This window comes from Cervus canadensis, chromosome 8, assembly GCF_019320065.1.
Source record: "Cervus canadensis isolate Bull #8, Minnesota chromosome 8, ASM1932006v1, whole genome shotgun sequence".
Classification (NCBI taxonomy): domain Eukaryota; kingdom Metazoa; phylum Chordata; class Mammalia; order Artiodactyla; family Cervidae; genus Cervus; species Cervus canadensis.
This window is the reverse complement of record NC_057393.1, coordinates 67360324-67385967: the sequence shown is the minus strand read 5'-3', so window position 1 is coordinate 67385967 and position 25644 is coordinate 67360324. Positions and strand designations below refer to the sequence as shown.

The window sequence follows — 25644 nt, the reverse complement described above, 5'->3', positions numbered from 1 at the left end:
TCTTCTCATTGTTTCCCTTGTTTCTTCCTGCAGGGAGAACGGGGCATGCCAGGGATGCCAGGCAAACACGGAGCAAAGGTATGCAGCTCCCCCCAACTCCCTAGCAGCTCCCCCAGCCCCAGTGCTCTCCCCTAGCACCTCCTCCTTCTGCATCCTGTCCTCCTATAAAAACAGAGATGGGCTGCACATTTCTTCTCGTCTTCTCCCCTTGCTGCCTGGCCTATTGTTCAGGCAGGGTGCTCCTTTTTGACCCATGAACCATCACTTATCGGCAGCCTCCCAGCATGGCCAGGCCTCCTCCTGGGCATCAGTGGGTCATAAAAAGAACCTCTCAGGTACCCTCAGCTCTGGCTGAACTCCTGAGACAGCCAGAGCTGTCTGTAGGAGTCAGGATCCCCTAAAAGTGGCATTCACTTGAAATTTAATAAGTGCTGTGCTTGGCAGTTATTTACCCCAAAGTTGGTGGTCTGGAGCTGATAAGAAAGTGGGGTTCACTCCCCAGTCCACTGGGTCTTAGAGCTAGAGGGATCCCTTAAGGAGAGTCCCACAGGCAGCCTCAGGGGCCAGTGAGCTTAGTAAACTCAGCCACCTGCTGTTGTCCACTTCCCTGCAGCTCTCCTCCCCACCCTTTCTCCTCCATCTCCTCCTCCTCCTTTCGTAGCCCCACCCCCATTCCACCCAAGGATGCCCCCCATCTAGCCCAGTCAGGAGCTGCCTGCCATGGTGCCCTCTGAGTCTCCCAGGAGGGTCTGGAAGCCCAGGGAGCCTGGCTGAGCACAGAGGGTCTTTCTCAGGCCACTCTCTCTGAGCCGAGCTCAGCAACCCCCTTCCCCATGGACCTGAGCAGCAGCCCAAAGTCTCCACATCTCATGTCTCCCCAAGAGGAGGCTGAGAGAGGAGGCTGGCCACCTCTTCTGTGCCCCCACCCCGCCTCAGGTGAGAAAGTCCCCATGCCTTTCCTTCTCTCTGCCAGGGGGCTCCTGGAACCACTGTGGCTGGGATGAAGGTCAGTGGACCTTGTAACTCAAGACCTGAGGGGCATGATGGGAGGGGTGGAGAGGACAGAGTTGGGGTTTCAGGGGCTCGGTGGGTGGCCACTGGACCAAGGCGGGAGCAGACAGACTTCAGAACCGTTGCCCTTAAAGCAGCATGTATGCCAGATGCTCAGCTTGAATAACAGATGTTTAACTAAGCCACTCAAGTAACTGGCAAAGGTTTACCAGTCTCAGCTGAAGGTCCCACCAGCCTGCCAACGTGAAAGGAGTCTAGTGCTTTGCTTTGCTCTCCAGAATTCAGCTGGTGGGCAGGAACACTCCTGAAGCAGAAATTCTCTATGTGGATCTCCTGGCAGGTCATTTACAGGGACACGGCATCCAAAGCAAACTCCCCTTCCTTCCTCTCCCTCCTCCTGGGCTGCCTGCCTCTCATCTGCCACCGTCTCACCTGGGGGAAGAATAAGGAACAGTCCAGGAGGGGCCGAGTCCGAGGCAGAGGAAAGCCCTGAGCTGATCAGACACTTCTGCCCCCAAATGCCTTCACTCCTCTGCTCCTGGCCTCACTCATCTGGCTCTCTCACATTCTTTACCAGAGTCTTCTTTTCTCCCACGCAGGGTGAACCTGGGATCCCAGGAGCCAAGGTACTGATACAGAGGAAATGTTCCGGGCAGCCCGGAGCATCAGGTGTGGGGTGGAGGTGGGAGGGGCTGCTGTGGTTTTGCTCCTGGTCCCCCGAGGCTGGTCCGGGGCTGGGGACCTGACGGAGCAGAGGAGAGCCCACCAGGGAGGGGCTTGCTTGTCAAGAATGCGCTGCAGATGCCTCGCTTCCCCCTCCCTGGATCCTGGCCCGTGCAACTGTCTGGTTTACATTCACACCAGCGGCAGCGGGCGGTGACATGGTCCCCTGCACCCGCAGGGCTGTGTCTCTCATCCAGTCCAATAAGAGGTGTAACGTGAGAAAAGTTTCCGTGTCAAAGACATTTGAGAAATAACGGAGTTTCAAACTATTACACAGGTTTCTTTCCTGCAGGCCTTCTCAGAGCCTTTACTGTGCTAAATATACCTTGGGAAACTCTTTCGGGGGCCGCAGAGAATGAGATGGTTATATAGCATCTCTGACTCAATGGACATGAATTTGAGCAAATTCCAAGAGATAGTGAAGGATAGGGTAGTCTGGCGGGCTGCAGTCCATAAGGTCGCAAAGAGTCAGACGCGACTGAGCAACTAAACAAAAAGAAAGTAACTTCTGCAGCATTTTCAAACTTCCTGACAAGGACAACCTTTTTTTAAGAGGTGCGTCTTAGGGGGCAGGTATTCTGGAAACACTCATCTATGATTACTGCCCCTCGTACCCCTCACCACTCCCACCCCATCCTCTTATCAGTGACTTTCTTTTCTTACCCCAAAGGGAGACCCAGGAGCAACAGGGAAGCCGGGGCCCCCAGGTTTGCCGGGAAAGAGGGGGCAGAGGGTAGGATACCGTGTCTCCGAGTGTGTGCTCCCTTCACCCCGGCCTCTCCTGGTCCCCCCGTTCCCACCCCCGCCCCCATGGCTGCCATGCTGCTTGCAGTGTGCGGTGGGTGCATGTGTCCCCGGGAGGAAGGGAATGCCAGCCAGGATGGCCTGCAAATCTTCAGAAATTCACACTCGAAGGCACAGCCTTTCTCCCTGAAAGCCATTGGGTACCCAAGAGGAAAGCCCAGCCGAAGGAAGGGAGGTCCTCTCTCCCCTGCTCCCATCCCCCAGGACCTCAGCAGGGCAGCCCTACACCCTTCCCCTTAGACCCCCGCCCCAGACAGGGGTATGCCCCCGCTAAAGCCGCAGGCCCTGCAGGGCGAGCTGGGGCCTTAGGACTCGTCCTTCTCACCCCTGCGGCTTTTACCTGGCCCTCCTCTCTTCCCTGTGTGTGAGCTTAGTAGCTCAGTCATGTCCAGCTCTTTGCAACCCCATGGATTGTAGCTGGCCAGGCTCCTCTGTCCATAGGGATTCTCCAGGCAAGAACACTGGAGTGGGTTGCCATGCCCTCCTCTTGTCATTCACATTTTCTACCCCAGGGCAGGTGGCAAGGGGATGACAGCTAGACTTGATGCGACATCCTTTGTGTCTTCCGCTGAAAAGTTCGTTGAGATATCCGAGTGAATTATGAGTCCAGGGCCCTCAGTGTATATTATTACATATGAGAACCACCATCAGACTGTGGCAATTGGAGCTTCTCATGCTGGCCTGGAGGGGCGCTCTCGAGGGGCCCTCCTGATACAGGACGCTGTGAATCCAAGTGAAGTCTTTGTGACACAGAAGGAGAAGCATCAAGAGAGCTGGGTGCTGCATCCAGCTCTGCCCCTGCTGCACTGAGGGGTCATCCACAGTCACGGAGACCCTTCATCTCTGCAGTGAGAGCGGGGCTCTGGGGCCCAAGTCATGAGCAAGAAAAAGTATTTTTTTGGTGGTAGACTAGAAAAGGGTACTTGTTTACTGGGCTTCCCTGGTAGCTCAGCTGGTAAAGAATCCGCCTGCAATACAGGAGACCCGGGTTCGATCCCTGGGTTGGGAAGATCCACTGGAGAAGGGATAGGCTACCAACTCCAGTATTCTTGGTCTTCCCTGGTGACTCAGATGGGAAAGATGGTAAAGAATCCACCTGCAATGTGGGAGACCTGGGTTCGATCCCTGGGTTGGGAAGGGAACGGCTGCCCACTCCAGTATTCTGGCCTGGAGAATTCCGTGGACTACATAGTCCACAGGGTCACAAAGAGTTGGACACGACTGAGCAACTTTCGCTTGTTTACTAGGGCTGCCCTAACACAGGACCACTGACTGGGTGGCTTCAACAGCAGACATTGATTGACCCACAGTTCTGAGGCTGGAAGTCTGAGATCAGGTGTCAGCAGGGTTGGACACCCTTCTGCGGGGTGTCCCATGCCTCTCTCCTGGTTCCTGGTAGCTTGCTGCCATTCTTGGTCTTCCTTGGCTTGTTGAAGTATCGCCCTAGTCTCTGCCTTCGTCTTCACGTGGTATTCTCCCCAAATGCATGTCTGTGTCCAAAGTTCCCTTTTCTTTATAAGGACACTGATCATACTGGATTAGGGGCCCACCCGACTCCAGGGTGACCTCATAATTTAGCTAATTACATCTCTAGTGGTCCAATTGCCAAGTAAGGTCACATTCTGAGATATTTGGAGTTAGGACTCCAGCATATGAATTTGCATGGGACACAATTCAACCTGAGGCACACTTCTCAAAATATTCCTCCAAAGGAAAAGTTCTAGTGTGATGGTTTTTGTCATCCCTAGAGGCAGGAAGGAGGTGGGCAGAAAGCTCTCCCTAAAGACCAGGAACATCTAATTGCTAGACATTACAAACGTGAAAAACAGCAAAGCAGTTTTTTAAAAAGAATGCCAAATATTGGCATTCTGAATGGCTCACGTCTCCCTAGGAAACCCCCCTAAGGGACTCAATGCTCTTGGCTCCTCTCCCTACATAAGTGCCAAGGGTCCCACCCACACAGGACTGGGAGGACAATGATACCAGTGGGAAGTGTCCCAAGGAAGGAGTGAGGTCCCTGATAGGGTCCAGCAGGAAATGAGTCCTTGAGAGAACAGCCCAGGTAAGGGCAGGGAGGTAGGAGAAAAGAAAGTCAAGACCCTACATTAGAGGGCTGGTGCCTTCGCCAACATACTAGAGAAACAGTTCCTAACCCAAACTCTACATTCCCTCCACAGGGTGAGAAGGGGGCTGCAGGGTCCCCCGGGCCACTCGGCCTCTTGGGGCAGAAGGTGGGTAGCAACCAGCTCTGAATGGTGGGCTCTGTGTAGAAGTTCAGCATCCATCTCCACCCACATTTCCCACCCTGCACATTCACACGGGCCCCAGCATTACAGGGGTCCCTCCCAGATTGGGGGAAAGCAGCCAGATTCTGTTTTGGGGGACAGAAGCATGGGGTACCACATGGGAGGTCCTGACTGTCCCCAAAAAGCCCCAAATTCAAAGAATTTATTAGCTATGACTTGGTCTGATTTCTCTGCACCCGGTCTGAAAGCATAGTCTACAGTACATGAGCTCCGCAGATATTCCATTAAAAAAAAAAGAAGTCAAATAAGTTTGGCTCTATACAATAGCCCCCTCAGAATTCTACTCAATACTCTGTAATGGCCTATATGGGAAAAGAATCTGAAAAAGAGTGGAGATATATATATATAATATATGTATGTATAACTGATTCACTTTACTGTATGCCTGAAACTAACACAAGTCAGCCATACACCAATAAAAATTTTTTTAATAAATGAAGCAGGCTCCTCAGAGAGTCATAAGCACCTTGGCCTGTCCAAGAGGCTCCTGACACCCTGTGGTGAAGGAGCCTGGATAGCTTCATTTCATTTTGCCTTTCCGACATTGTTTGGCCACCAGACCCCTTTTTGTCACATTCTGAATATTCCCAACCTGCTGAAGGAGTGTTTCCTGAAACACACTTTGAGAAACCTTGATCCTGGTTCTGATGGGGATCTTGTTCTAGCTTACACCTGTTCCACTTTAGTAACCAGTTCCATTCTCTCCCCAAATCCCATGGCCAGGCTTCTGAAAGCCTCTGGTCCCCAGCCATGCTGGAGCCCACCGTTCCCCAACATTCAGCATAGACCGAGGGGCAGTCTGCTGTCTTTAGTCCTTTGAACTATGAGGGGAGAAGAGACAGAGACCAACCACCTGCCTCAAAGTTAGTGATGGTAACTCTACCTTCCACCCCCAGGGAGAAAAAGGCGATGCTGGCAACTCCATTGAAGGAAGCAGAGGGGAGCCTGGACCCCCAGGGCTTCCTGGACCCCCAGGGCCAAAGGTGAGTCTTTCCCTTGGACTGGTGCTCAAGCCAAGTGTTTGCCTGTGGTCCTTATCCCTAGTCCATTTGGGGGACTCTATATCCTGGGCACCTTGCCTTCTCTCCTCCTCTAAGTGTGTGGTTTTTCCAGTGGATTCTAGAAAGGTCTGAGCTCCTGGGACCGAGCTCCTACTTCCAAGCAGTGACCTTGACTCTCCAAAAGAGATGCCCTCTCTGGGGCAGATGGAAGTAGGAGCCATTGACTCAAATGGCTGTGATGTAACTGAGTCAAGGACCAGTGGCTGCCAGGTCTTTGGATAATCAGAAAGGCCCATAGCCTGGACTCTGAATCAGCCACAGAGACTCCTGCCTCTCCCTGCTCTTCCGGTCCTAGGCCTCCTGGGGCCCCCTCCCCACATGCCTAGGCCCTTCCCACTCCCCTCTGTCTCCCAGGCAGGATCTGGTGAGTGTTCCAGGCTCCAAAGTGACCTGCCTCCTACAGCCAGAAGTTGATGAGGGTCCATAGTTAGGGGCCTCAACAAGCTGGACACGTATGTGTTGACTAAGAACTGAGGAGGGCCTGGCAGCACAGAAGTCAGAGGAGGAAAGGAATAGGTCAGGAGGGCTGCTTGGAGGAGGTGGGCCTGGGCAGGGCCCAAGGGTGGGGAAGTCAGACAGGTTGAATAGGGGGAGTTAGTAGATATGAGCGGGCAAGAGATAGAGCCCAGATACACTTGCTACAACATGAATGGCCGGACTGTCTCTTGCCCCCTGCGTATCCTCATCCCATCTCTCTCCTGTTGCCTAGGGGGAGGCTGGAGCAGATGGCCCGCCAGGCCCCCCAGGAGAGCAAGGAGACAAGGTACAGAGGGCCCCGATCTAAGAGCTGCAGGATGAGGGTCAGCTTGGGAGCTCAGACGGAGAGAGAGTCTTGGCCGTCCCTGCCACTGGGCCCCAGGCACAGGGCTGACTGACATGACTCCATCTCTCGTGGTCACCTTGAGCTTTGGGGAACTCCCTCTGAGATGGTGGCCAGGCACGGGCCAGGGATGAAACGCTGCGCCTGGGGAATGCAGTGCCCCAGAGGCCCTGCATCTACTATTTTCCAACCACTGGTAAAGGTGGGGCTCCATTCTCTCTGGCTCCTGTGCACAGGCCAGCCTGGTGCTGCTATGGGCACTGCAAGCCTGTGGGTGCCGGGAGGGGCCGGCTGCTACCTGGAGGTGACGCTCCCTGAGCTGACCCACTGGAGGGTCAGCAGAAGTTGAGTTATATTAAAGGGTTTGTTTTCCCTTTATTTTTACTTTCTGGCTTCATTTTTAAAGCTGTGTTCAGGGTTCACATTTTCCCAGATCAAGTGTGGAACTCTGCTTTGCTTTTCACAATTTATACCACCTTTCGTTTATTCCCCATGGTTCTGTCCTGTTTCCAACAAGTACAAATCCCCCCCCACCCAACCTGCTCCAGGAGGCAGGGTGTTTCTAATCCCTCACCCTGGCCCCCCGTGTTTCCTCCCACAGTTTGGGTCTTCCACCAGCAGACAGGAACTGCCGGGGCTCTCCAAGGCGATTGGCGACCACCCAGGCAATTGGCACAAAGTTTCTGAACCCTTGCTCCTTGAGCAGGATGGGAACAGAGGGGCAGAGGGTCTGATCTCTGCTCCCAAGGAGGTGGCTGACTTAGGGGACTGAGGAGAGGTGGCCAGACAAACAAGGATAGAATCACCAACAGCTCACGCGGGACAGAAAGAAGACCTTCCAGTATGAAGCTGGAGGGAGCTCAGAGGGAGAGGGCCATGCGGGCTGGCAGAGGCGCTTCCCGAGGGGTGGATCCTGCATGAGATGGAGCCCTGCGCCCTCCTGGCCTGCCCTGAGCTGAGCCTCCCAGCCCCTCCAGGGCCCCAACACACAGACCATCTGGGGACATCAGATTCTCTGTACCTGCTTTATGCCTATTTCACTCTAATTTTGTCCTGCAACAGGGGGAGCCTGGAGCACCTGGAGATCAGGGACCTACTGGCCCCAAGGTAGGTGCATCTCTCATCCAGAGAATCAGGGCAGCATGTCTCAGCTCCCTGGGGTCACGGCGTGAAGTGGCTCATCTGGGGCTCTCCAGGAAGAGCATTCTGGCCCCAGACAGGTTGTCTGGCTAGGATGTCTGACATTGCAGCCACAATCAGACTCAGCGTCCCCCAGGTCTGTCTAGTCCAGGGCTCTCCGTTGGTTCTGGATTCCCTGAGCATCCCCTGAGCGTGTCTGGAGCCCCGGTAGCCACCGCCAGACGCTCTGGACCCACCTGTGGAGCGAGCGTCGGCTCTGATCCCATTTGTAGGAGCAGGAGGTGCCTGTCCTGAGGTCCCCGCTGACCCAGGCCCTGGGTACAGCTATCGTTTGTCTCCTAGGGCTCCAAGGGAGAACCTGGGAAAGGAGAGATGGTGGACTACAACGGGAACATCAACGAGGCTCTCCAGGTGAGTGGGACCGCCCAGAGACAGTTGGTCCAGTGGTTAAGACTCCATGCTTCTACTGCAGGGAGCCTGGGTTCAATCCTTGGTTGGGGAACTAAGATCCCTCATGCCATAAATTTTTTTTTAAAAAGCGGGGTGTTACTGACATCTGGGGCTGGTTAATCTTGGTTGTGAGAAGGCTGACCCGTGTGCCGGAGGATGTCCAGCAGCATCCCGGGTCTCTACCCACTAGATCCCAGTAGATGGCACCTATGTCATTGCCTCCCAGCTATAAAAAACAAAGTATGTCTCTGCACACTGCTGGATGTCCCCAGGGGGACAAAATCACCCCAGACTGAGAACTGCTCCTTTAAAGGAATCCTTGTACCTGTGTGAATCCATGTTCAAGGTGTACATATTTTTTTTTTAATGCCAACAATTGTCCCTCTAATTTATTTTCAAGTAGATCCGTGTTTTGTTCTGCTGTGTTTAAAGGGAGGTACATCAGAGCCTTAAATCTGGGTCTTAGAAGAAGGGGGAAGATGAAGGGAGGGTCCCAGTCAGTGATTAGAAGGAAGACATGCTTCTTTCTTCCCTCTCTGGTAAAGGGACAGTTTGCGGTCCCTTTAAGCATGTCTGACTCTGTTGTAGACAGCATTTGGTGCTCGTGGGGTGTTCTCTGTCCAGTGATTACGAACCTGTGGGAGAGGTGAGGGTGGGGTGAGTCTGGAAGGCACAGAGTCCCCGAGAGGGTCTCCCTCTGTGGTGCTCCTTCAAGGGGCTCAGCGCCCACACTTCCAGGACTGTTTTGAGGGACCCTCCAGGTGGCTCTTGATTTGCTCTTCAACTGATTACGTGGTGTTGATTTTTAGGAGATCCGGACACTGGCCTTGATGGTGAGTCCTCGTCCCTTGATTCCCTCCCCGGCCTGCCCCAGGTGCTGGACTGGGGGCTGGGGGTGGGCAACCTGAAAGCCAAACCAGAAGGTTAGCGTAGACCCTGTTGTCCTGGGTCAGGGACTGGCCTGAGCCTGAGCAGGATCACAGCTGTCATCTGGAGTGGTTCTTCAACTCAGCAGGGCACTCCTGTCAAAGAATAAACGCTCGGTTCTCTCTGCAACGGCATCGAGAAAGTAGTGGTATGGAGGAAGATATTTCTATGTTTCTCCTTTTACCCAAACTTTCACTAATAAAGTGTAATCCTAAGAAATCAGTAGCGATCCTCCACTTTTCCTGGAAATCAACTTCATTATTTGCATCTGGAAAACCAGTGTATTCTAAGCCTGGATCCTGCATGGGTGCCCAGCAGTGATAGGTCCTCAGTGAATATCTGCAGTTAAAATGATCACCACCTGCTTTAACTTCCAAGTCAGAGAAAAGAGGAGAGATCAAGAAGTTCTCAAACTACTCACATTTTATGTCATTCAATATTTTTTAGTGGCCATATGCTAGAGAACACACTTAGAGATGATGCAAATCCAGAACTAAGCACCAATCATGATGCCTCAATCCCAGAGATTGGTATTAACCAAATGGTTCTGAAATAGTGGGCTTCATTTGGAAACATTAAAATATATTATTTGAAATAGCTATTTGAAACAAAACTTTCATGGAAAAATTTCTTAATTTTTAAAATCAACCTTGAATTAACTGTACATACAATAAAATGTACCCACTTTAGGTGTAGAATTTGTTGAGTTTTGACAAATGTATATAGTCTTGTATCCACCACCTCGATCACTCCAGAAAATTCCTTCCTGAGACTCAAGAGTCAGTCCCACACTCACCCCACTGATCTGCTTTCTATCACCCTAGCTTAGGTCTGTCTTCAGTTCTGGAGTTTCTTAAGAATGGAGTCAGTCAGTATGTCAGCATCTGCCTCTGGCTTCTTTTGCTCTGCATCACGTGTCAGAGCCTCTTTCTTTTATAGCATGGCCTGTGCAGTGCTTGGCTCTTTTCACTGCTGTATAGTATTCCACTGTGTGAATGTACCAGACATTCACCTGTTGATGGACATTTGGGTTGTTTCCCAGAGACATTTCTAAATCACTGTCAGGGAAGGTCAGATTTATCTTCTAGGAAACCAAGGAGCCCCCAGGGTGCAGAGGGAAGGGGAGGAAAAGGCTGATAGGTGTGACTCTAGGATCCCCAACCCTGTCTTTAGCCTAAACACACTCAGAGCTTACCTGCCTTACACTGTGGAGTCTCCTTGTTATTTTCTTTGAAAAAAAAAAAAAAGTGTTCCTACCGCTGATGAAATGTTTGGAAATAATCAGCCTCCACATACACCTCCCTGGAGACAGGCCATCCGTCCTCAGTCATAATGTTCTCCCTCAGGTCTCTCTTTCCTTTCCTAGGGGCCCCCTGGTCTTCCTGGGCAGATCGGCCCACCCGGAGCTCCGGGGATCCCAGGCGAGAAGGTAACACTGTCTTGACAAGGCAGATGCAGACCCTGCAGAAGCCCTGCATGTGTCTCTGAGCATGGGACCCTATGGCTGCCCCCATCTGTATCCTTCTCATGTTCCCAGGGCCACCACCCCACTCCAGCCTGCAATTCTCCCCAAGCTCCAAGGCACCACCTGCCCACCATCCCTCCCACACCCTCAACTCTGCCGTTCTTCCCTCACTGTCTGGTCTCAGGCTCCTGTAACTCACAGGCCCCTCTGTTACAGTGAGGCCTGGGTCTAGACGAGCTCCCACCCTAGCTGGACCCACAGCAGGGACTCAACCCGCCATCACAGCACGTAGCACTTAAGCCCCTCCCCAGTCTCACCCCTCCCTCCATTCCTGCTTCCTTTTATCCTCTGCCCTCATCCCTGTGGATTTTCTCAGAAAGCCACGCTCATTGTCCTTCTGTCCTCCACTCATGAGACCTTCTGCCCTAAAGTCCCTTCTTGTCTCCCCTACCTTTCAAAGTCCTCATGTTTCAATCCCACCTTGAAGGCTGCCACCTCCTCCCTGAAGCCTTACCTGATCTACCAGGAGGAATTCACTGCTCTTTCCTCTCAGCTTGCTTTGGTGGTACAGCTGGTTATTTGCTGTGCTGTATTTAGTCACTTAGTCATGTCTGACTCTTTGTGACCCCACAGACTGTAGCCCGCCAGGCTCCTCTATCCATGGGGATTCTCCAGGCAAGAATCCTGGAGTGGGTTGCCATGCCCTCCTCCAGGGCATCTTCCCAACCCAAGGACTGAACCCAGGTCTCCCACATAGCAGGCGGATTCTTTACCATCTGAGCCACGAGGGAAGCCCAAGAATACTGGAGTGGGTAGCCTCTCCCTTCTCCAGGGGATCTTCCCTGCCTAGGAATCAAACCGGGATCCACCGTTCATTAACCACAGGCCTTGGGCTCACAACTCTGCACTGGGGGACTCTCACTCACCTCTAAAACAGAGTCAGTGAAAGTACCTACCTTCTGCGTGAGTGCTGAGGACACCTGCCACACCAAGTGCCATATATGTAATGGTTACCATTCTCCTCTGGTCCGAGAGTGACCTTGGCTTGTTCTGGCTGCAGGGGGAGATTGGACTGCCAGGCCCTCCCGGACTCGACGGGGAAAAGGTAAGCACACGCCCAGACAAACCTCTAAAGATAGTCTTTGCCCCGGGGGTGAGGGTGCAGAAGGCTCTGGAGGGAGCCCGGGTGCACACCTAGTGCGGAAGCGAGAAGAGGGGAGGGGGGACCCACCTGCAGAAGCCTCCTGAGCCCCAGTGCTGGCCCCAGGAGGAGCCAGGCAGACCCACGCTGCACAGGCTCTCTGCCTGGTCCAATAAAGCACCCAAGAGCCAAGTCCTTAGGGCCCCCCGCACCCCATTCTTTCATGTTCTTCCCCTCGATCCTCCATGGGTGTATCTAATACGTGTTGCTGATCTTTTCTCGAGGGACCTCGAGGCAAACCAGGAGATGTGGGCCCTCCTGGTCCCCAAGGCCCCCCAGGAAAGCCTGGGCCTGCAGGAATGAAGGGAGAAGATGGCCTCCCGGGGAGCCCAGGAGAGAAGGGGGAGAAAGGGGAGACGGGGCAGCCAGGACCACCGGTGAGTGCCAGGCCCACCTAGCGTGATACAGCTGTGTGCTGTGCCCGGTGCAGCTGGAAACCAGGGTCGGGAGCCGGGGACAGGGGCTCACCTGCTTCCTCCTCCAGGCTTACTTTATGAAAGCTAGTTTCCTCCCTCAAGAGACCTGGGTCCTGCTCTGTCATCTCCCATTCACAGGAAAGTCCCTGAGCCTGGCAGAGCCTCAGTTTCCTCGTCTGTAAAATGGGGATGATAATGCCGTCCCTGGATACCTCACTGGGTTGTTGGGAAGATAAAGTTGTGGGTGTAAAACTGTCTCTTGGGACAGCATACAGAAGCCCTAGACCCAAGGGAGGTACTAACAAGGCACCTTGCCCAGGCCAGCTGGGTTTGACCTAGGAACCTTCTTTGGGCCTCACAGCTTCCATCTGAGAAATGGACAGCACCCTAGACATCTGCTCTCGGGGGAAGGGGGTCCCACGTGCAGGCCACAGCTGGTCCGCAGACCTCAGTGTTATGACCTAGCCCTTGGTTAACAGAGATCTTTGTCAATCCGTAGGGTCTAGACGGCCCAACTGGGGAGAAAGGAGAACCAGGTGACCCAGGGAGACCCGGCGCGACTGGACTTCCTGGCCCAATCGGGCTCCCAGGATTTATAGTAAGGCGAGAGGACAAGCATCACAGTAGTCAGCGGGCCTCTGCTGATGAGGGCAAGCAAGTCGGGTGCCCTGACTGCGGTCACCTGCCTAGCAGGCGCCTGGTGTGATGAGGCTGCCCTGACCTCATCTGCCGTCCCAGCCTGGGGGTGGGAGGGTCCTCTGGATGAGCAGCTGCTCCCTGAGGGGCAGATGGGTGTCAACAGGGGCTCCAGCTCCCTCCGCTCACAACATGGTGGCCTCCCTCTCCAGGGGCCTACAGAGTTCACAGGTGCCAGAACCTTGGACTTGGAGAAATTCCCCTCTTAGAGGTAGAAAGAACCTCAGAGGTCAACCAGTCCTACCTCTGACCCAGTGCTGGGGCCCTCGGAGGCCACTGATTGCCCACTCAGCTGGGACAGGCGGGCAGCTGGTGGCCTCCTGCCGTGTCCCCTCCAAACTGGAGGGAGTGCTCCCTATGTGGCGTGAGGGTCCTCCATCAACACCCTGTGGGCCTGGCTCTGCTTCTGGAGCCATATTTGCTTTCGGTAGCTGCATAGCAAGTCACCACAAATTCAGTGGCTTAAAACAACACACATGTGTTATGGCAGTCCCATGGGTCAGGAGTCCCGGCATGGGGCCTCCGCCCAGCGCCTCTTGAAGCTGCAGTCAGGTTGCCATCAGCTGCATTCCCATTTAGTGCTGGGGTCCTCTTCCAAGCTTGCTGCTGTTGGCATAATCCAGTCCTTTCTATGGTAGGACTGAGTCCCTCAGCTCCTACAGGCCACCTATAGTTCCCGACCACACAGCCTTTCTCATAGTAGGCAGAGCACATTACAGTAGCTTGCTTCTTCAAGGCCAAGGCCAGGAGGAGCATCTCAGTGCACGCAAGCAAGACAGAGGTGTGTGTGCATGTGTGTGTGTGTGTGTGTGAGAGAGAGACATACTTGTAACACAGTCTTAACCTATCAGTTGTATAACATCTGTAAAATTTGTACCTAAGCTTATAACATAATCACAAGAGAGACAGACCATCACCTTTGCCACAGGCCATATTCTATTAGTTAGAGACAAGTCCCAGGTCTATGCTAGGGTCTCTACCCTACAGGATCCATGCAGAATATCAGCCTCTCCTCCCATGTGCTATTAATAGAACCTCAGATACAGGAAGCCAGTGATCACAGGCTCCCTGCCCTGGTCTTCATCTTCAGGCCAGTTACCCCCCGTAGCTTCCCAGGTGATCTTTGCAGACACCTAGACATAGCCTAATCCCGGTCTGGTTTGTCACAAATTTGAGGGTGTCTATCCCGGACTCCCTGGAGTGCTGGCATCCACGCCGTGTTGTTTTGTGTCCACAGGGAGAGAAAGGAGAACCAGGGGAGAAGGGTGACCCAGGAATGGAGGTAGGTTGTGCCTGCTCTGCGGCTTGTGTCATGGGGATTGTGACAGGGACCTCATCACACCACAGTCGCCAGTGGGCACAGCATTGCCGTGCTCCAGAATGAAATTCACAACTGCCTGGCACAGGAAGAGGGCAGGAAACAACATTTCCTGAGCACTTCAGGATCGTTGTTGTGAAGTTCGCTCCACTGGTCAAGTCCCTCGGTGGCATTCACATGGCACCAGCCATGTTCCATTCCCAGTGCTAGAGCCTGCAGACAGGAAAAACAGACCGCTCCTGGGCAGCAAACAATCTCCAGTTGTGGGCACTAGAATGGCAACAGCTCAGGGAGTCGGGTGAGCACCCCAGAGGATGGGTCATTGGAGCAGGGTCTGTAGGAGTTTGCCCAGAAGCTCCAGAGGTAGGGTTTCCAGAGAGACAGTATTCTTATGAGAAGTGTGGTGGTGAAGGGGAAAGGAGAGAACAGTGGAGTGAGAGGTAGTCAGGATGGAAGCCACCTTCTCATAAGACAGGAGGGGACCAGGCTCAAGGAAAGAGCCAGGAAAACAAGAGAAATCAAGGATGCGTGAGGGAGAGGCTGTTTGTTGGGAGAGCCTGCGCCACCCCAACACCACTGCAGGGAGAGACCCCCAAAGAATCTCACCCCAACACCACCGCAGGGAGAGACCCCCCAAAGAATCTCACCCCAACACCACCGCAGGGAGAGACCCCCAAAGAATCTCACCCCAACACCACCGCAGGGAGAGACCCCCAAAGAATCTCACCCCAACACCACCGCAGGGAGAGACCCCCAAAGAATCTCACCCCAACACCACCGCAGGGAGAGACCCCCAAAGAATCTCACCCCAACACCACCGCAGGGAGAGACCCCCAAAGAATCTCACCCCAACACCACCGCAGGGAGAGACCCCCAAAGAATCTCACCCCAACACCACCGCAGGGAGAGACCCCCAAAGAATCTCAGTCCCCGGAGAAGTCTCCTCAGTCACCCTTCAGTGTCCCCAAGCCCCGTCAGCATTTAGTAACCCAGACTTGATTATAGAACACGTGTGTTATTTATTTGGATAGCCTCCTAAGGAAATGCTCTGAAATTCAGGAAACGCATAATATGCAAAAATGTTCCTTCCAGATGTATTTAAAGTACAAATTGGAAACAGCCTGCATTTCTAACAAGGAGGAAATGATTAAATAACTTACCGCAACAATACTAATGGTAATAATAGTCCCCATGTTGGAGAGTTTTTCTTATGCCAAGCCCTGCTCCAACCCCTGGCTAGTAGGAACTCATTTTTATTCCATTTGGTGAAGAGCACATCAACATGGAAAGGAGGTTTTTGGGGAACATGCAAAAATAAAAAAATGGGTTTTAAGTGAAAAAAGAACCAAATTTTATACATATATATATATAATATCATCATAAGTATAGATACACATTCAAATACATTTTATGTATCAAGAAAGTATAGAAGGAAATAAAACAAAATATTAGCATTACTCAGAGATATTTAGGCTTTTTCCTTCTTTCAATTCTCTCTTTTTTTAATTAATTAATTTTTAAAATGTATTTATTTTTTAACTGAAGGATAATTGCTTTACAGAATTTTGTTGTTTTCTGTCAAACCTCAACATGAATCAGCCATAGGGAGACATTCTCTTTAGTTGCTATGTTAATGAATTTGTATTCCTTTAAAATTTTTAATATTTTAAATTCTCACATAGTAAAAGTGACTTTTCAGGGATTTGTGTAAGGGTCTATGAATTTTAATATATTCATGATTTTTATAACCTCTACCCCCATCAGGATATATGATTTACTTGTTTATACTAAGAAAAAAAGTAGTAAACATTTTTTTTAAGAAGGTAGAGTTTGCAAAGATTGCATTCCCTACAAGGTGACTACAGTATTGCAGAGCTAAAAACTCCATGTGGCCAAGGACAACAGGAGTTCCCTGTCTGCCGAGTGCAACGGCTGCCTTTGTGGTCACCTGGCAGAGGGTCCCCATGCTGGCCTCACTCCAGGGGATTCTGTCCCTAGAAAGGTGAAGAGCCCAAGGAGAGTCCAGAAGCTGAAGTAGGGGGACCCACTCAGAAAAGAGCAGGCAGGTCTCCTCCCAGCTCTTGGGTAACTGACTGTGGACAAATGGATGTCCATCTTCACCGGAGACAGAATCTACCCTTCACAGCATCCTCCTCTGAGAGGAAGACCTCCCAGGGTTCCTTCATCTTCACTGTCCAGTCCAAATCTCTTCTACTTTAACCTACCTTCAAAGGAAATGGAGACCCATATTCCCCCTCCTGTTACCACCCTGGGGAGCTTGAGGAATAGTCTTGAGAAGCATCTCAGTCTCCTTCCATTCCAATAACCAATCTGTTTCTTTAAGCTAAAGGTCTCAAACCCAAATGCCAGCCAGGACCAAGCATGCAACAAATGAATGCAAAAGGTCTGGGTTCAAAACAATAGAGAGGGACTTCCCTGGGGTTGCAGTGGTTAAGACTCTGCACTTGCAGTTTGGGGGGACACAGGTGTACTTCCTAGTCAGGGAGCTAAGATCCCACATGCTGCGTGGCACAGCCAAAAAAAAATAATAATAGCAGAAAACAATAGGGAGTGGTGAGGACTAGGGTAAACCAAAGAACTGAAGCCCCACCAAGCAGGGAAAACTCTCCTTGAGCTTCAGGTAATTGTTGCCAGGCAAGAACAAGAACAGGTTCAACAGTACGTGAACCGTGAACTTCCAGATGTTCAAGCTCGTTTTAGAAAAGGCAGAGGAACCAGAGATCAAATTGCCAACATCCGTTAGATTATTGAAAAAGCAAGAGAGTTCCAGAAAAACATCTATTTCTGCTTTATTGACTATGCCAAAGCCTTTGACTGTGTGGATCACCACAAACTGTGGAAAATTCTGAAAGAGATGGGCATACCAGACCACCTGACCTGCCTCTTGAGAAATCTGTATGCAGGGCAGGAAGCAACAGTTAGAACTGGACATGAAACAACAGATTGGTTCCAAATAGGGAAAGGAGTTACGTCAAGGCTGTATGTTGTCACCCTGCTTAAACTTATATGCAGAGTACAACATGAGAAACGCTGGGCTGAAGGAAGCACAAGCTGGAATCAAGATTGCCGGGAGAAATATCAATAACCTCAGATATGCAGATGACGCCACCCTTATGGCAGAAAATGAAGGACTAAAGATCCTCTTGATGAAAGTGAAAGAGGAGAGTGAAAAAGTTGGCTTAAAGCTCAACATTCAGAAAACTAAGATCATGGCATCCAGTCCCATCACTTCATGGCAAATAGATGGGGAAACAGTGGAAACAGTGGCAGACTTTATTTTCTTGGGCTCCAAAATAACTGCAGATGGTGACTGCAGCCATGAAATTAAAAGACGCTTACTTCTTGGAAGAAAAGTTATGGTCAACCTAGCATATTAACAAGCAAAGACATTACTTTGCCAACAAAGGTCCGTCTAGTCGAGGCTATGGTTTTTCCAGTAGCCATGTATGGATGTGAGAGTTGGACTATAAAGAAAGCTGAGCACTGAAGAATTGGTGCTTTTGAATTGTGGTGTTGGAGGAGACTCTTGAGAGTCCCTTGGACTGCAAGGAGATCCAACCAGTCCATCCTAAAGGAAATCAGTCCTGAATGTTCATTGGAAGGACTGATGTTGAAGCTGAAACTCCAATACTTTGGCCACCTGATGCAAAGAGCTGACTCATTTGAAAAGACCCTGATGCTGGGAAAGATTGAAGGCGGGAGGAGAAAGGGATGGCAGAGGATGAGATGGTTGGATGGCATCACTGACTCAATGGAAATAAGTTTGAGTAAACTTCGGGAGTTGGTGATAGACAGGGAGGCCTGTTGCGCTGCAGTCATGGGGTAGCAAAGAATTGGACACGACTGAGCGACTGAACTGAACTGAACTGAAGAACAAGAGCCTGGGGCTGCCAGATTTTCTGGGTTTTCAAAAACATCTAGAAGAATAGACATTTTGAGGCATTAGGCTTTTTCTCAACATTGTGTAGGGAAATGAGTTTTTATGAGTTTCTGACCTGTTCTAAGCCTTCGTTTGGGAGACCGTGTACTGGCGGTTCTGTCTTCCCCCTTGCAACTCCAGCCGGACCCCAGACTTATGGCAAAAGGCAGGGCCACTGAGAGTATAACAAGTGGTGGGCTAATCATTTCCCTTTGTCTTCTAGGTTCCTGGGCCGCCAGGGCCAGAGGGGCCTCCTGGACCTCCGGTAAGTTTAGAGGGCTTGTCTGTGTTTCAGTCCACTGTGACTAGGCCCCTAACGTGCCCTCTCCATGGCAGTCACTGGGCTTAGTCTCAGCCTTAGGTCAACTATCATCTATTTCCACGGAGGGATTTTCACATCCACATGCGCCCTCCATGCTCCTCTTCCCTCCCACCTTAAACAGGCATCATCTCTGTGACACCAAGGAGCGTGGGCATTGCCTGGTTTCCTGGAAAGAGTTGACAAGCTTGACAGCCCCTAGGTCTGGTCATGGGGTCTGGTCCTTCCTCACAAAAGTCAGAGTCACTCTGTTCCTTTGCTATCAGACTTCTGTTCTTCTCCTTCTTCCATTCTGACTAACCAGCCAGCAGGATTAAAATAGAAAGTGACCCGTTTAAAACTGACTCCACTAGGTTGGCCCTTCCATATTTACAGGTGATAAGGCACCTTTAAAGGGACCCCTCTGCATTATACCTAGAGGATCCCTAAGCCTCCCCCTGGACCAATAGATGCTGGTCCCTGCCTCTGTGGGGTTCACAGTCCCCATGAGGATGGGTCACCCCATTGCCACTGGAACAAGTAGTAGCAGTAGCAATAATGGCAGTCGCCAATGTTTATTTAAACTTACTATGTGCCTGATACTATGCTAAGCACATTGCACATATCAATTTATTTCACTTTTGCTGGGTTCTCTCTGAATCTTCCTTTCATGACACTGAGTATTCTCTCATGAGTCAGCTGTGGGGGCCACAGAGAGATTCTCAGTTAGTACCTGACTGGGGAAGCCCGGCTCAGGCCTCACTCCAGAAAGCCCCAGCAGACCCCCTTTAGCATTCCCTTCTATCTACCCCAGGCGGGGATCCCAGGCCAGGCTCTACACCCTAAGCCCTTGCCCTTTTGCGGTCCAACTTGTGGACAATGAGAGTGACTTAACCAGAAACGCAGTTCTGAGGTGCCTTGTTTTGATTCCAAATGCAGGGGCTCCAAGGCGTTCCTGGACCAAAGGTAAGAGGAGGTCACGTGGCAGATGCTGGGGGAGGGGGTGGAGGAAGCAGCCCTGTCGGTGAGGACAGAAAAGAGAGAAAGTGCTTCAGAGGCAGACCAGCTGACCCCTTCCCTAGATGGAATTATGTGACACTTTAGCCAGTGGGGTAGAATTAGGACAGAATAAAGTCCTGTGGTCCCATTAACATCCATCACTGATGCTGGACAGGCTTTGGATTTAGAATTTTCCCATCCATCATTTGACCCTACAGAGTGACAGGTTAGATTCTTAGCAAATGATGAGATCCTTTTTCCATGTAACCTACCCCAGACCCTTCACTCACCCTGAGGTATAGGTGGGAGACAGAGGGTGGCAGAGCATGGGACTCCTTCCTGGGACCAAGCCCACTGGACTCTGGCCTGGGATTCTCCCAACTCCCTCCCTCAACATCTCAAATGGGTACAAGAGGCTGCAAGCCACTGGCATGGGGAAGCCTGTGTCTCCTGCACTGACATTCTCCGGGGGACAGTTTCTTTCCCTGATTAGTTTGGGAGACTCAGAGATCCAGTGGCGGCATTTCAGGCATTTGCCAGCCAGGATCCCCAGCGTCCCAGTTTTTCTGCTACGCAAATAGTCGTCTATGCCAATGCCTGACCTGGAACTCATGGGGATTTGTCTCCTCTCTTGCCATCTCCTTTCCCTTTGGGGACCTCAAAGTTACTACAGAGACACAAGGGACTCTAACATGAGCGGAGCCAGGCTAAGAATTCAGTGATTCCTGGAGTCCCCAGCCAGCCACCCCTGGATGAGCCACCTCTTCCTCCTCCCTCCTCTGTCTGCCCCCCTCACCACCACCCACCCCTGTCTCCAGGACCCCAAGAGTGCAAGGGTGAGTTGTCTGGGCCATGCTCTTCTGTGATCTCACCCATCTCCCTTCCCTACAGGGGGAAGCAGGACTAGACGGAGCAAAAGGAGAAAAGGGCGTCCAGGGAGAAAAAGGAGACCGAGGTCCTCTGGGATTACCCGTAAGTATCGCGGACCCTGCACACTGGTGTGAGGAGCCCAGCCTAGTGGTCCTGAGGAGGTGCTGAGCAGGGCCCCAGGAAGGACCACTGGAAAACTCAAGGTTCAAAAGTTGTGAGCACCCCAGAACTCCGTGGGGTTTTGCTTTCCCACCTGGATTAGACTGTGGTCTCGAACTCTCTTGCTGAGGGCCTCCTCTGGGCTGGCCCTGGCCTAGGTTCTGGAGGAATGTGGATTTGAATAAGTCCCCACCCCCACCCCAAGGAGTACCCAGCTGGAGAACCAGAGGAGGCCCAAGAACAGCCTTATTGTGCTCAGTCCTAATTGTGCTCATTTGAGGCAATAAAAATCTCCCTTTACTGGGGCCGAGCTTAGAGGACTTGAGAGCACTGGGACAGTGGAGTGTTCTCTCTCTCTCTCCTACTTTCCCAGGCAGACTCCAGGAGAGCCCCTGCTCTCTGCTCTTAAGCACTGGCCATAGCAAAAAGCTTGCAAAAAGTCAGATCTTCCTGTCCCAGCAGGCTAAGGCCACTCACGTCTCGGTTCCCTGGATCTCTGATCTCAGCTAAAGGCCCCAGGTCAGGGTGGGGGCTGCTTGGCAGGCCTCTGCATCTCCAGATGTGGGGCCTGGGCTCGTGAATTCCTGTGCCCCAAGCTCCAGTGGGAACCCCGCTGGCCTGGTCACTGCCTCACCTGTCTCCAGGGAAACGCATGTCACCACCCTCCCCAGAGCCCTGGGCTCCACCCTCCCTCACACCCCAGTGAGGTTGGCTCGCTTTGTTTTTCAAGATATGGAAGGAAACTTTAGGATTCCCTGTAATCATTTTATTAACGGGTCAGGAGAAAAAAGTGAGTCACTTGAATTCACAGATGAAGTCAATGGCCCAGCAGGGCCAGAAGCTGAGCCTCCACTGAGGCCACAGCCTTGCAAAGAGAGCTTTTCCCAGCTACTGGGGCTTCCTCTGTCCCGAGCACAAGGCCAGCTCCCACTCTAGGAAACCGTAAAAATGCAGGGGAACGATAGGAAGCCCAGTTGCCCCAGCTTGGCAGGGCTAGAAGGTCTGGTTAATGTAATCACAGCGACCAAGCAGCAAGAGCAAAAGGTATGATTACACCTCATTACTGCATCAAATGTGGGAATAGTTAAGGAGCTGATTTCGCCTGACAGACTACAGTAACTGATGACTTTAGCAGACACTTTTCCCGTGTCTTAAGCTATATCCGGAATGATTAAGTGTTTTTTACTATTAGAGAGCCTTCCAGTCCCCCACTCAACCACAAACCTCTCCTTGTTCACCTTCATGGCCCCCACGACCCTAGTAAACATTGGGGAATTCAGTCAGAGGTTGACATGAAGACCAAACAGGTAATGTAAACAAAGAAAGCACCAGACGAAAAACAAAGTATCCAACTGTCTTTAATTTTTCAGCTTTTGATAGAGACAAGGGAACAGAGAAGTACTTTTGCTGGCTTAGGAAAACAACAGAGCAAAACAATATTCATAAAAGACAACTAACATGGACTTCAGAGGGACAAGAAGGAGTAGTGGGGACTATGGTTCACTGGAGACCGTGTGTCTCTTCTTAAAGAGCCCAGTCCCTGCTCAGTTCAGCTGACTTTCCTTAGGGGAGTGAGGGTCCAGTATTTCTGCATACTATAACTTTTCTAAGGAAGCTAGACATCTGGCATTTGATGGAATATCTCATTTTCTAATATTAAGTCAAAATTATTTGCAATATTACAACCCATATAAAATACGTTAGTGGTCCACATACGGCCCCAAAAGCTCCAGTTCATGCCCTCTGGTCCAGATAGCTCAAGATAACTCTGTATTAATACTCCATAGACAGATTTCCTTGGTCTTACAGTGGATAAGAATCCACCTGCCAGTGCGGGGGACACAGGTTCAATCCCTGGTCTCAGAAGCTTCCACATGCCTCAGAGCATGCACCACAACTATTGAGCCTGTGCTCTGGAGCTTGGGAACTGCAACTGCTGAGCCCACATGCCTCGACTACTGAAGCCTGTGAGCCTAGACCCCAGGCTCTTCAACAAGAAGCCACCACAATGAGAAGCCCATGCACCATACTCTTCATTCTACATAATGAAGAATAGCCCCTGCTCACCAGAACTAGAGGAAGCCCACATGCAGCAAAAAATAATAAATAAATAAATTATGTATATATATACACATATTAAAATACTGCATAGACAAAGTATATGGATGTTTAGCTCAAGTTCTATTTTTAGGCTTCACCGCAGTGTTTTAGTTCATATAGCAGCAACCTGTGTTTCCAGGCACATCCTATTGAGTTCTTCCTATTTACCCTGAAAAAGAGATTCTCTATGCAGGCTGTACACTGGAATCACTTGGAGTTTTCAAGTGTGCTATTTCCCAGGACTCCCTCTTGGAGACTCTGTTTGAATTGGGCTGGGGTGGGCCCAGGCATCTGTATTATTTAACATCACCCCCAGGAGATTCTTACATGGTAGCTGGGGTTGAGAACCACCACTTTCTAGGCCATAAGCAAGATCAGTCCCAGGATTATGTGGTCCTAGGACTGAGAAGCAAGGCCCTGTGAAAAAGTGAAAGTGTTAGTTGCTCAGTCATGTCTGACTCTTTGTGACCCCATGGACTGTAGCCCACCAGGCTCCTCTGTCCATGGAATACTTGAGGCAAGAATGCTGGAGTGGGTAGCCATTCCCTTCTCCAGGGGATCTTCCCGACCCAGGGATTGAACCTGGTATCCCGCTCTGCAGGCAGATTCTTTACCATCTGAGCCACTAGGGAAGCCCCCTGACTAAGAAGCAACACCCTGAAGGATCCTACTACCTGATATCCTTTCCCCAGGATGAAACGGCTCCCTTCCCCCCTCTTTCCTGGGGGTATTCCCCCACCTTTAAAATCCTGAGGCCTAGGCTCATTTCTGAGGCTCAGTTGGAAGCCACTTTCCAGAACTCAGTCTTCACTAGCCTAGAGTGTCCTAGCTACTCTCTCCCTGGTTGTCGTGTCAGCAACATCAGCTCTCCTCGGTGGGCTAAAGGAGCATCATCGTAGCCCAGCACAGGAGCAAGAGCTCTAATTCCCACTCTACTATCACTGGATGCTGCCTAGTGAGTGGGTCTTAATAGCATCCTGACTGCCAGCCAGTTTAATTCCAAGGAGCAAATGGCCTTAGCCCTCTGTCCTAGGAGCAGTCAGCTGCTCCTAAAGCCTTTTTCTATAGAAGAGGCCCTGTCTGGGATAACATGAATGGGCTGAGTTTGTGTTAAGCTTTGCCAACTGTAAAGTGCCAGAGAAATGTCAGGCAACATGAATATTATCATTCAAGGCCCAACTCCTCCCACCTAGCTGAAGCTGAAGTAGGCCAGCATCTACTGGATGTTGTAATTCAATGTTGAGCCTCCTGGGGTCCCCCAGTGTGGACTCACATCAACAGGTATGCAGAGGAGGCTGGGAAGACCATCCTTACCTGGGCCCCACCTGCCATGTCGTCCCCAAGTAAGACTGGTTGTAAAGGATGCACTAGCTCTGGTTCAGACACCTCTCCATGAGTTTACCTTCTGTATCTCTTTCCCTGGAGCACTGCAACCTCCTTGGAGAGAGGTTTCTGAGAGAGGATGAAAGGAGAGAGGGGAGCAGGGGGCACAGAGGATGGGGATGGCCATCGGCACTGATCTCCATCCAGCTTGCTCAGCAGTTGGCCACACTGCACTCAGTGTCTCCATGTTTTTGTTGGTTTTCATGTGAATACATTACCTGTCCTCCCAAGCTTATTTCTCCCATTTTGTTTGATGACCAGCATTTATGTCTGTCCAGAGTCACTGCTTCACTCACCTCTCCCCTCCCTGGCCCCTTTTTCTCCCTCCCGTTCCTCCCTTCCCCTTCTTCTGGTCAAACTGTTCCCTTTGTCCAGGGAGCTTCAGGTTTGGACGGCAGGCCTGGGCCACCGGTGAGTGCCACTTCTCCATTACCCCTCCACCCACCCCACCCCACCCCACCCCACTCCTGGCCTATAAGCCCTTTCATCTGTCCTGCTGTGGCCTTGTTTTTTTCCGTAAATCATGGCTTATCCCACCACCGACACCAGAAAGTGCAATCTGTGCTCGGTTCAGAAGTGCTTATTCAGGCCTCTTGACCAAAGACAATAGGCCTTCATCTCCATTTCCCTGTTCATAGTATGCACACAGGGTCCTCAAATCTGAGTTTCAAGACCACTGGATGTGGGGTGGGAGGCTGCTCCAGTAGCAAAGAATCTATTCCTAAAGGAATGCTGAGTTCAGCCTGGGACTCAAGCCCTGGGGGTTTGGGCCATGACTCACCCCCACCAAACACAACGGTGTCTGTGTGTGCCTGTCATGCTGTGCTGTCTTCATACTGTGAGCTCTGTCCATCTCCTGTCTGCCCACAAGGGCTTTCTAGTCCTGTGCAGCCACCAGTCTGGTATGTATGTGGGTGAGGCCAGCACTGATGGGTGAGGGCGGGTGTGGCATAGAGGAGCACATAGGCGAGTCCCAGCTTAGTGTTCGGAGAGCATTTTACATCCACACCTTTCACCACATCTACCTTACACCACAGTCCCTTTCTCTTTATCCTCCTTGCACCTAGCACACCTTTCCCAGGTGGCCAGTCTGAGCTAGAGGGATTATCTGTGGCTGAAATCAGAGAAACCATGATTTCCTCTCAACTACTTATTCCATTCATATTGGACAGAGGGGAGCAGTGCATATGTATACATCTATATTTTCTGTCCCCTTTGAACCTGAAGGTTTTTTCTCATCAAATCAATAACAGAAAGTTAAAGGAAAATGTTTACTTGCCAATACTAACATTTATTGGGCACTTCCTAGGTGTCAGGCCCAGAATCAAATGCATGCCATGTTTTCATCGATTCTAACCTGGCAGCAGTCTGGGAGGCAGACACTCCTGTTCTCATTCCCATTTTACAGGTGGGAAAACAGATCCTTAGGGAAACCAAGAAATTTCTCCAATATCAGTTTATAGGCCTTCGAGGAAGGAGTTGAAGCTGACCAGTGACTTCAGAGTGCTATTCTGACACTCCGTCACAGACGTCCACAGCTTCTGCTCCTCCCTCAAA

The 25644-nt window shown here is 51.2% G+C and overlaps 1 protein-coding gene across 1 annotated transcript in view; it reads left to right on the top strand.

Annotated features, from left to right (window-relative positions):
* Window positions 1–25644, top strand: part of COL13A1 (collagen type XIII alpha 1 chain) — a 150334-nt gene that overhangs the window by 108524 nt on the left and 16166 nt on the right. The window contains 17 exon segments of the mRNA XM_043476738.1: window positions 34–78; window positions 974–1006; window positions 1611–1637; window positions 4716–4769; window positions 5741–5827; window positions 6615–6668; window positions 7788–7832; window positions 8208–8276; window positions 9125–9148; window positions 10609–10671; window positions 11768–11812; window positions 12133–12285; window positions 14258–14302; window positions 18502–18543; window positions 19516–19542; window positions 20467–20547; window positions 24463–24498. Coding sequence (XP_043332673.1) covers window positions 34–78; window positions 974–1006; window positions 1611–1637; window positions 4716–4769; window positions 5741–5827; window positions 6615–6668; window positions 7788–7832; window positions 8208–8276; window positions 9125–9148; window positions 10609–10671; window positions 11768–11812; window positions 12133–12285; window positions 14258–14302; window positions 18502–18543; window positions 19516–19542; window positions 20467–20547; window positions 24463–24498 — 930 coding nt within the window.